At 47.2% G+C, this 10,914-nt stretch overlaps 1 protein-coding gene across 2 annotated transcripts in view; it reads right to left on the reverse strand.

Annotated features, from left to right (window-relative positions):
- trappc13 (trafficking protein particle complex subunit 13) overlaps nucleotides 1-10,642 on the reverse strand; it is a 24,823-nt gene extending 14,181 nt beyond the window's left edge. For both annotated transcript variants that reach the window (XM_063212799.1, XM_063212798.1), the window contains exons 1-6: nucleotides 10,533-10,642; nucleotides 4,433-4,501; nucleotides 2,761-2,860; nucleotides 2,549-2,633; nucleotides 2,033-2,160; nucleotides 1,695-1,767 (exon numbers count right to left, since the gene is read on the reverse strand). In XM_063212799.1, coding sequence (XP_063068869.1) covers nucleotides 1,695-1,767; nucleotides 2,033-2,160; nucleotides 2,549-2,633; nucleotides 2,761-2,860; nucleotides 4,433-4,501; nucleotides 10,533-10,578 — 501 coding nt within the window. In that variant the 5' untranslated portion in view covers nucleotides 10,579-10,642. The remainder of the gene's footprint in view (nucleotides 1-1,694; nucleotides 1,768-2,032; nucleotides 2,161-2,548; nucleotides 2,634-2,760; nucleotides 2,861-4,432; nucleotides 4,502-10,532) is intronic.
- Between the last annotated feature and the right edge of the window lie 272 nt (nucleotides 10,643-10,914).

Consider the following 10,914-nt stretch of genomic DNA (forward strand, 5'->3'; position numbering starts at 1 on the left):
AACTACTCTCCAGCTATGTGATTGGCTTGCTTGTGAATGTCAAGCCCCTGTGTGAAATGCCCAGTGTCCTGAAGGGGGTGACTTAATTAAGAAGAAGGAAGGCACAACCCTGCATGCAGAATCACACCTCACTGGACAGGAGACACCACGGAAGCACGAGTTGGGCAAATCCCAGACTTCCGGTCTGGCGAAATCGCAGATGACATCCTCTGTGATTCTGATTAAAATACCCAGGGTATATCCAAGGAGATGCGAAAGTAAAGAGTTTCGGAAATGACACGGGGAAGGAGTACCACAAAAGAGTAAGAAACCACAACATAGTGAGATTGACGTCGAAAGAATGACAGAAATGCCTGATTGCCATAGCAGCTCGCCATTAATGGAGGATGAAGGAGAACCACGAGCAGCTAGCCTGCGAGCCTTTGACACACAGATCGCCATTGACATGGAGCTACCGGTAGTTCCACTATAGTAGTTCCAGGAAGTAACCACAGAACATAGAAAGTGCACCTAATGTAAATGCAACTCATCTCTACTTTAGCTTTGCTTGTTATGTACTGTAGTGGCTCTTCTGTGTTAGTCTCTAGCGAGCAACATGCTGCTGCTCAGAGTTATTTGAATCTACGTGAATCATGTCACCATCAGACTTCCTATACCCCGGCTGTCACAACTCTTAATTCCATGGCTCTGGTCTATCCGTCTTGAGTATTCAATATGATCAGCTGATTACATCAAATTTGTTACAGGGTTTTTACTTTCTGAACTTGGGATTGTTTCAACGTTGCTTATTATGTAGTGGTTCTGAGAACACTGCTGCTTAGAGTTATTTGAATCTACATGAATCATGTCACCAACGGACTTCCTATACCCTGGTTGCCACTACTCTAGATTCCATGGCTCTGTGAGGCCCCAGAGTAAGGCAGGAGTCTGGAGGTCAACATGGCACTCAGTCATGAGGGTGGATAGGGTACACGTCAAACTAGCACCTCTCGTCCTTTCCTGTTTGCGTGCGGCCTTGTGATGGAAGGCAAGACGCCATTGATGATACAAGTTTTATCTCGCGAAACCACGATTCAGAGGTCATTTTCTCAGTTGCAATCAGGGTCTTGAATGGGGGAAAGTGCCCCACATCGCTAAGGAGCCAATCCGAGATCGGGGAGGGGTGGAAAGATGTTGACGCGTATTACTCAAGAAATGGAAGCTTGCAGTTTGTTTGAATACAACTGACACGACTGGCTATGGGCTACGTATAAGGCCAATAAACGGCCGTTGGCAATCGTAAACCACACCTTTCCTACAAGAAATTCAATAGGCGGTCTCCTGGCATGAACCAAGTACGGAGCGCATTCCAATATGCGTCCTCCCGTCCTCCCTTGCCCACTTGCCTCCTTGTGGCCTCGTGATGACATCACAGACAACAGAATTGTATTTCAATATCTCATCAGACAACAGATGACATCACAGACAACAGAATTGTATTTCAATATCTCAATTCTAATGCAATTTTGTCATTTGCAAACGGGATGGTGAATGAAGAATAGTGCCCAAAAAGTTGTTGTGGCTAGGCTGACAGCGAGGAAAATGTATTGTTTTCTCCACGGAGGCGAGGTGTCAGCGAAACGCGAAGCCACAAGCACAGGTCGAGAACGGGAGTCCGCATATTGGAATCCAAGCAGGGTGTCTGAGGGACTCACCTGGAACTTGAAGAACTTCCTGAAGTACATCTTCTCCCCGGAGCCGGTGGTGTAACTCACAGCACACACCAATCTGGAGAGGGACGGGATAAAGCATGAACAACAAAGTTAGATGCATTCAATTACTAGCAAGTGTCTTCACTTACCTTTAGTAATCACAATTAAATTAGCTCTTATTACAAGTAGATCATCCACCAATGACTCTTCCATATTGTTTCTTTAATTATTTTTTTTAATAGGTGGTGAATTTAGTCATTGTATTGTGATATGGTCTGGTATGAATCAGGGCAGTGGCAGAGCCTACATTATCTAAATAAAATATTGTATTAGGTGCGTACATGTGCGTGCCGATCTCCTTGACCTCGTGGTGGATGACGTCATCGATGCAGCAGTCTGGCTGCAGCTCAGACACGGCGGCACTGGAGGCGGACAGGTTGAGCCTCTGGGAACTGGTCTGGAGGTCAGCCTGGTGGAGAGGAAAGGAGAGGACACGTATTAATGAATGACTCTAGCCTACTGGAGACCACTACATGTTATAGACTACACAATAAGGCACTGGAGGCGGACAGGTTGAGCCTCTGCAAACTGGTCTGGAGGTCGGCCTGGGGGAGAGGAGACACCACACGTATTAATGAATGACTATAAACTCATAACGAATGACTATAGCCTACTGGGTAGATACAGAGACAGGTAGAGGACCTAGTCTGGATGAGGAGAGGAGAGGAGAGGAGAGGAGAGGAGAAATGAGAGGAGAGGAGAGGAGACGAGAGGAGAGGAGATGAGAGGAGAGCAGAGGAGAGGAGAAAGGAGAAAGGAGAGGACTGCGAAGATGGAGAGTGAGAGCAGAACTTTACCTTGACTAGGATGTCTTTGACCACCTGCGTGCTGTCATTGTGTACACTGATGTAACTGGAGAAGGTCTCGCCCAAGAAAATATTCCTATAGAGGCAAAAAAAAAATCAGGGTTTTATCTTGACAGAAATGTGTATGTGTGTGTCAATACATATTATGAACAATAAACATAATTACACAATTAAAACAAATTGACATAAATGTGTTATTTTACCCAAAGTTTTGAGGGAGGGTCAGCATCTCCCCCAGCATGATCATCTCTGCTCCCTTGATGATCGACGGATCGTTCCTCATCAGCTGACTTAACGAATCCCCTGTGGACGACACGGGCAGACAGGTGAGAGAGGACTCAAAATGCGGTTTTATTTTTTTATTCATCCTTTATTTAACCAGGATGTTGAATGGGTAAAAGTCCTTCAAAAGTTGATCTGCCTAGTTTGACAGTGTTTTCTTCACATGCCGTCAAGGTAGAATACTTTGCTAACATGTACAGATCCATCACGACATTTAAACTGCATTGCATAACCACAACATATGCAATGGCACCTTGAACAAACAATAGTTAAGTGTGCACGCACGCACGCACGCACGCACGCACGCACGCACGCACGCACGCACGCACGCACGCACGCACGCACGCACGCACGCACGCACGCACACGCACACGCACACGCACACACACACACACCACTTTACTTATACAACAAGGGATTTAAGTTGCATGCAGGGTCAGTGAAGCCTCATAAACTCATCTTCAAACAGGTACAAATAAGCGTGAGACACCTCGCTCTGTGGAAACCATCTAAAGACTTCGAACTATGTCAGCCCCCTAAACCATGCCGTGCAGATGCCATGAGCGAAAGTAGGACCGGCGGCAATGCGATGCGGAGGGATCTGAGGGGGGCGAGTGCGTAAATATACAGCTAAATGTTCCGATGTGCACTGCATGTGACGTGACCCCCGGTGCTCTTTGTGATGTCCGCAGGCTGCCTCATTCTGGGTGATTTACTAGTGGAAAGGAAACCGAGGGAGCGGAGCGCTTCTTCTATGCTCATATAAATAGCGGTGTTGGCCCGGGCTCTGGGGCTGCATGCTAGTGCCACCGTGATTTAACGACGTCTCTACGCAGCCAGCGATCCAATTTCACACCGCTGGCCCCTGGCTCACCAGAAAACAAACATTATAAAAAGTGTGTAGTGTGTACCGTGCACTAGTGTGTGTGTGTGTGCGTTTGCATATGTTGTGTGTGCATGTGTGTGCATGTGTGTGCATGTGTGTGCATGTGTGTGCATGTGTGTGCATGTGTGCGCGCATGTGTGTGCGCGTGTGTGTGTGTGCATGTGTGGGAGGGGGGGGGATGTTATATTTGGGCACTACTGTAGGTGGTCATACTAAGAATTTTCCCATAATTCTTCTACTAATGAATAAGCACGATTGGAATGCTGCGGAGTGGGAAAAAATGAAAATAACATGTACACTCTTTCAAACACTGCTTATTTACTTTATATGTATGATTTGATGTATGCTACTGTCTTAAATCACTCATCTCGTTTATCTGCCAAGTACATCTTAGACCTCCTCTTGTTAGCTGATATTGTGTTAACCCACCCCCCATTCTAGCTCCCTTTGAGGAGTAAGGTTTTTCCCCCCCAGTTCTTCAAGAATTTCACCTGAACAATCTCCCACAGAATGTTTGTGACATCGTAATGAGAACTCCGAATTTTGGTAAAATTCTAATCCCATATTTGTGATGGTACTCCTCAAAGGGTTAAAAACACTGATTAATTCCAGAGAAATAGCCTTCCTCATTTTTAGGAAGGCAACCCACACACTTACCCTCCTCACAGAAACTACACACACAGCTAGACACAGGAAAGAGATGGTACCTGGTAAATCCCGATCTTCACACGTCACAGGCATGTTTGTGAAGAGGGTGGGCTTCGTAAGCCTCATGACTGTGTACAAAGAAGTAAACAAAAACAAAAACAATGAGTTGCAACAACATTATTGAACAAGTCATGTTATCTGCTTGGACATGATCAATTGGCTCTTTTCTACTGCCGATTTTCTGGTAGGCCTACAGCTCGACATACATTGCGTGACTCAGTCGCCACTTTTTGCATTTCTATTGGGCGCAACACAGCTCAATCGTAAAGCAAAAAGTGGCGGCCGAGTCATGCCGTGTTGTGTTGTTGGCCTACCAGAAAACCGGCAGAGGAAAGGAGCCTAATGAGAGTTGATTTTTTTTTTTTTACAATCAAACATTTAATTGCTTGACAGTTTATTCCTTTCATTTAATTATTTAACCCTTCTAATATTGTAGTGAATGAGAAGCACATGATCTTAACTGGTGTAAAGTAAAGTAAGGGACACATTCACATGCAGCTTCAAACACCAGCTGATCTTGTAAAATCAAAGACGCGTTTTAAGCATTTCATTGGTCATGTAGTTGGTGGCTTATAAACCGCTGCTGGCTCTATATTTACCTCTTTACAAGGAGTTCAGGTTCTGTGTGAAAGACCGGTGGCTTGTATAGGGAGGGTGATAAGGCTAACGTGTGTGTGAGGTGCTACCAGTGGCGTACGTCAGTCACAGACTCACAGGCCCTGGTGCAAGTAGAAATCAGGAGCCCTTTAGAGGTAGACACAATTTTAGGACATTTCACATCAATAAAGTTGGGGCTGTGGCCTCGTGGTTAGAGAGGTGGTCTTAAAATCAGAGGGTTGCAGGTATGAATCCCACCCTTATCTCTTCCTACACCTCCATGGCCGAAGCGCATTTGAGCAAGGCACCTAAACCCACATTGCTCCATTGCTCCCTGTAATAAAGTGTCAGCAAAGTTGTGAGCTAAATTGTAGTCACATGTAATGTAATATATTATAATATTATACTACATAATATATAACATAATATGTAATATAATAATAAAGTGATATTCCAAAAATGCAATAATATAATTGTCCATGTTGCATTTCTGTGCTCAAAAACTGATACAATTCAAAGTAGCCCCCTGGAAAAAATGTGAAAAGGGGACCTTCAACAGCAGAAGAAGATCATGATGTTCTTGGTAAATTTTTGTTGTAAGCTTACAGCGGTACAACACTAAAATAGGAAATTACTGGGAGGAGCATATAAATCACTCTAGACTACAGCACATAACTCGGTTACGGCCGCTTCTCTGGTTTTATGCTGCACATGTGCTCCGCTAATAACTGTGAAACGAGGCTGTTACCCAGCGGTTCTCAACCTTTTTTGAAGAAATGCCCCCTGACCACATTATGTGCATGCCAATGCCCCCTTGTCGTCATCATAAGCATGACATTGCCAACGCCCACCCACCTACCCAGCAATATAATGAGAGCTTACATTCAATTTGAATGGGCATTCCTAACATACAGTTGTCTCTGCTGTTTTCCTCTCAGTGCCACACAAGGGCTCACTAACGCCCCCTAGGGGGGCTGTAGAGCCCCCGTTGAGAAACACCACTGTACCCAGACTGTCCTCCCATTGGCTGTGGAGAGAGATTTTAAGATGTAGGCCTCGCCAACAGATAAAACGCAGTCAGTGATTATGGCCACAGTGAGCCAAGCTGTGAAACGCCATTTTCCACAAGCATTATATTGGAATTCATAAAATGCTATTTTCATTCATCTATTTATTTATTTATTAATTTATTGAACATTTGAGTTAAGGTAGCATCAGGGCTATTGGAACTGGACGCGGTTTAGTATTCTTTTTCTTTTTCCTCAGCTAACTTAATTGAAAGGTGAAAGCCATGATTTTACTGATATAAATTGATATCAATCAATTATTTGACCAGATTTGTATTTTCTCAACTCTCCTCCCACCCTTGTAGGAGCCATGATGTCTAGCCTATCTATCACGCAGGGCTTTTCATCCAAGATGCCACATTAATGCTATGCTAATGATGTCAACCTAAGCATTGAGTATTACTGAGAAGTACTGAGAAGAAAATCATCATTACATCCATGTGCTATACTTGGAAATACTTCAAATATAAGCTTATCAAAATCAAAAAAAGGGTGGACTGTTCCTTTAATACCTCTGGCAGGCAGAAATGAGAATTACCTAGGCTCGACCCTATAATATGGTTATGCAGGTGGTCCATGTTCCATTTTCCAACGTCCATTTTCCTGCTCTCATCCTTTCTGATGTTGGTAATCACATTTGTATGTGGTCAAGGGTCCCACCCTTGTAGGAGCTATGAGGTGGTGTCTATCATCTACTGCAGCTGCTCACGCAGTGCTTTGCATCCAAGATGCCACATCAATGCCAACTATTGACTAGTATGATGACATAATGGCCTGTTGTGTGCAGACAGAGCATGAGGGAGATAGCAGGGGGCGTGGAGGGGATACCAGGGGGGCGTGGAGGAGATACCAGGGAGGGGGCGTGGAGGGGGTACCAGGGAGGGGGCGTGGAGGAGATAGCAGGGGGCGTGGAGGAGGGGATACCAGGGGGCGTGGAGGAGGGGATGCCAGGGAGGGGGCGTGGAGGAGGGGATACCAGGGGGGCGTGGAGGAGATACCAGGGGGCGTGGAGGGGATACCAGGGGGGCGTGGAGGAGATACCAGGGGGCGTGGAGGGGATACCAGGGGGGCGTGGAGGAGGGGATAGCAGGGGGCGTGGAGGGGATACCAGGGGGCGTGGAGGAGAAACCAGGGAGGGGGCGTGGAGGGGATACCAGGGGGGCGTGAGGGAGCTCCCAGGGGGCGTAGAGGAGATACCAGGGGGCGTGGAGGAGGAGATACCAGGGGGGCGTGGAGGGGATACCAGGGAGGGGGCGTGGAGGAGATAGCAGGGGGCGTGGAGGAGGGGATACCAGGGGGCGTGGAGGAGGGGATACCAGGGGGCGTGGAGGAGGGGATACCAGGGGGCGTGGAGGAGGGGATGCCAGGGAGGGGGCGTGGAGGAGGGGATGCCAGGGGGCGTGGAGGGGATACCAGGGGGGCATGGAGGGGATACCAGGGAGGGGGCGTGGAGGAGGGGATACCAGAGGGGCGTGGAGGAGATACCAGGGGGGCGTGGAGGAGGGGATGCCAGGGGGCGTGGAGGGGATACCAGGGGGCGTGGAGGAGAAACCAGGGAGGGGGCGTGGAGGGGATACCAGGGGGGCATGAGGGAGCTCCCAGGGGGCGTAGAGGAGATACCAGGGGGCGTGGAGGAGGAGATACCAGGGGGGCGTGGAGGAGATATCAGGGACGTGGAGGAGATACCAGGGGGCGTGGAGGAGGGGATACCAGGGGGCGTGGAGGAGGGGATGCCAGGGAGGGGGCGTGGAGGAGGGGATACCAGGGGGCGTGGAGGAGGGGATGCCAGGGAGGGGGCGTGGAGGAGGAGATACCAGGGAGGGGGCGTGGAGGAGATACCAGAGGGGCGTGGAGGAGATACCAGGGAGGGGGCGTGGAGGAGATACCAGGGGGGCGTGGAGGAGGGGATACCAGGGAAGGGGCGTGGAGGAGATACGAGGGGGGCGTGGAGGGGATACCAGGGAGGGAGCGTGGAGGGGATAACAGGGGGGCATGAGGGAGCTCCCAGGGGGCGTGGAGGAGATACCAGGGGGCTTGGAGGGGATACCAGGGGGGCGTGGAGGAGATACCAGGGAGGGGGCGTGGAGGAGATACCAGGGGGGCGTGGAGGGGATACCAGGGGGCGTGGAGGAGATACCAGGGGGGCGTGGAGGGGATACCAGGGGGCGTGGAGGGGAGCATCCAGGAGACACCAGGGGCCGTGGTGGTGGTGGGGGGGGAGCATTGGTGCGTTACTACCAGGAAGCCGTGCTTTTATCTCTAAATTCCGATTCTTTATTTCAAGGGGCTTGTCAGGGGCCAGAACCTTGCCGTCAAAGGGCCGCATCTGGCCCCAGGGCCGCCATTTGAATAGCCCTGCTCTATCGCTTAATATCTCCCTCTATAAATAAATATAGACGATTAATTGACAAATCCTTGTTAAAGCCTTGATGAGAGCAGGTCCACACTGAGCACATCTGACTGACCAGTTAAGACAAGGAAAATGTTATGCAACATCATTTGTGAAGAGCGCAGGGCAAAATGAGAGAAAGTGGAGGGGTAGGGAGCAGGGCTGCACGATATTAGAAAAATATGTGATACACGATAACATGACTGTATGCTGCAATATCGTTAATCGCGATATTTAATATATGCATATATTTTCCCCTCTCTATTTGCCATTCTACACTTTATCATGCATAAAACAACTGAAAAAATGGCTAATAGCATCAACTTAAAATATCAACATGTTTATGCATTTTTTAACCTTCTCACCAAATTTCCTGTTATTAAAAATTAAAAACTGTTTGCGATATGTGCACAACTTTTGTGATACGTGTATCGCAAGCCCTGATAACGCGATATCGATACATTTTCGATATATCGTGCAGCCCTAGTAGGGAGCAGCGAAAGTAAGCCTGAAAACGAAAGTAGTGCTGGTCTTGGAGCTGTGTCCATACATACACAACCTGATATCACTCTTGACAAAAGGTCACTCACTGATCAGACTATCAGCCGTGTGGCAATGGTCTGCTTAGGGTCACATGGAATGGAGAAAGCCATATATGGTAGACTTATGCCATGGTGTGTTTACATTCAGACTTTCTGAAACTAACCATGGGAAAAGTTGCAATAACGGGAAGTATATAGGAAAATACAGTATATTGCAGGAAAATATAGTATATTGTAGGAAAATACAGTATATTGTGATCTTTTGTAATATAGACCAGTTCTGTCTCACTGATCTGACCAATGATGGTTCACCCCAAACTTAAAAAATAATAATAACCACAACAGTCTGCATCATTCCCTGACCATTGCTTGCTTATTCTATGCTGTATACAGAACAACAGAGAACTCGAAAACACTAGAGCGTACTAGGCTTTGCAATATACTGTTAATGAAGAGGTGATTGGTGTTCATTATCTTCTTGGGCTCCCAATAATAATGTAAATGGGAAGAGAATCATAAGCAGGCCATGTGCAGACAAATGCCGTTTTGGATGCACACTGAATATTCCAGTCTGGAGAATGCATTATGATATTTTCAGCATCAGGGTGCAGAGAGTTTGGAGAGCAGAGGAGAGGAGAGGAGAGCAGAGCAGATCTGTTCCCAGGCCAGACCCCCACCGAGAAGAGGCGACAGGACAAGGCAGCCACACGGGGTGATGCCCGGGGCACCAGCACTGCCAAACTGAAGGTAGGCACGGCTCTAGAGCCCGATGACAGCTTGCCTTGGTGACTGGCGACTGCTGCCGCCAACTGGTGTCATTTGAGGTTAACTGCAGCAGATGCTGCGATGAGTGAGAGACTCTAGCATCTAGCGACAGAACTGCCTGTGGACATTCGATGCTGTAATGTCTAAATGGCTTACTAATAATACTTAATAGCATATCGTGTGAATGTGTAAACATCAGCGAGTGTGCGCATTATCAAATGACAGTGTGCCGTATTCCGCTACTCTCTGACTCCTCTGTCGTAATAGACTTACTTGACTCCAGTTACAACGACAAAAATAAATGCAACACAATAACGCCAATATGTGCTAGTTAGTGGGACGTGCATCTACTCTGCGGTTACCATAGGCGGCCGTCTGACAACTTAATGAAAGATTGATGCAGTTGACGATGGAGGAGTCAGTTAGATCAGTCAGCTAGTCAGCTAGCGCCAAAACAGCATTGCTTTCTATCATGCATTCCAGTTCATCCTCTGATGTGATACCATTAGTTTATATCAATGCATTATTCAGTCCATGACACATATTGTATGTTAAGTAAGTTCCGTTCAGCAGACTGACTGGTACGCATATTTTGCTACCTAGCTTAGCTTCTATGCTAGCTAGAGCTGTTCTTCGACTCATCGGTTGTTGAAGAAGCTGCCACCTGTCAAATGGGCAGCTAAGATTACCATTTGGGGTTAGACAATCACCCATGAGCCCAAACGTAAATTAAAAATACCTTTTAAGGCCAAGAGGTGTTCTTGTTTTGCTTGATTTACTTCCATCTTCTCCGGTCTGTAGTTGACCTCTCACCTGTGTACAAAACAGAGCTATGGCAAGACCAATGGCACAAACTAGTCTTTCAATTGTGGCGTTTGAAAATGTCTTTGTTTGTGTGGCACTGCCTCCAGCGGTGTGTTGTTGAAGGTACTACTGCACAAGTTAACGGTGATGTTCACTGTTGATTGTTGGTTATAGCTTTGCTTGATATTCATTTCTTGCATTGAAGGCTGCATATGAATATTGATGACAAGTTATTTTCATAACTCATGCAGTCACAGATTTCTGTTTGCCAGTACGTCTCCACAAGCAGACTGCTGCTATAAAGCAATTGTATTTTA

The sequence above is a fragment of the Engraulis encrasicolus genome, chromosome 12 (assembly GCF_034702125.1).
Source record: "Engraulis encrasicolus isolate BLACKSEA-1 chromosome 12, IST_EnEncr_1.0, whole genome shotgun sequence".
NCBI lineage: Eukaryota > Metazoa > Chordata > Actinopteri > Clupeiformes > Engraulidae > Engraulis > Engraulis encrasicolus.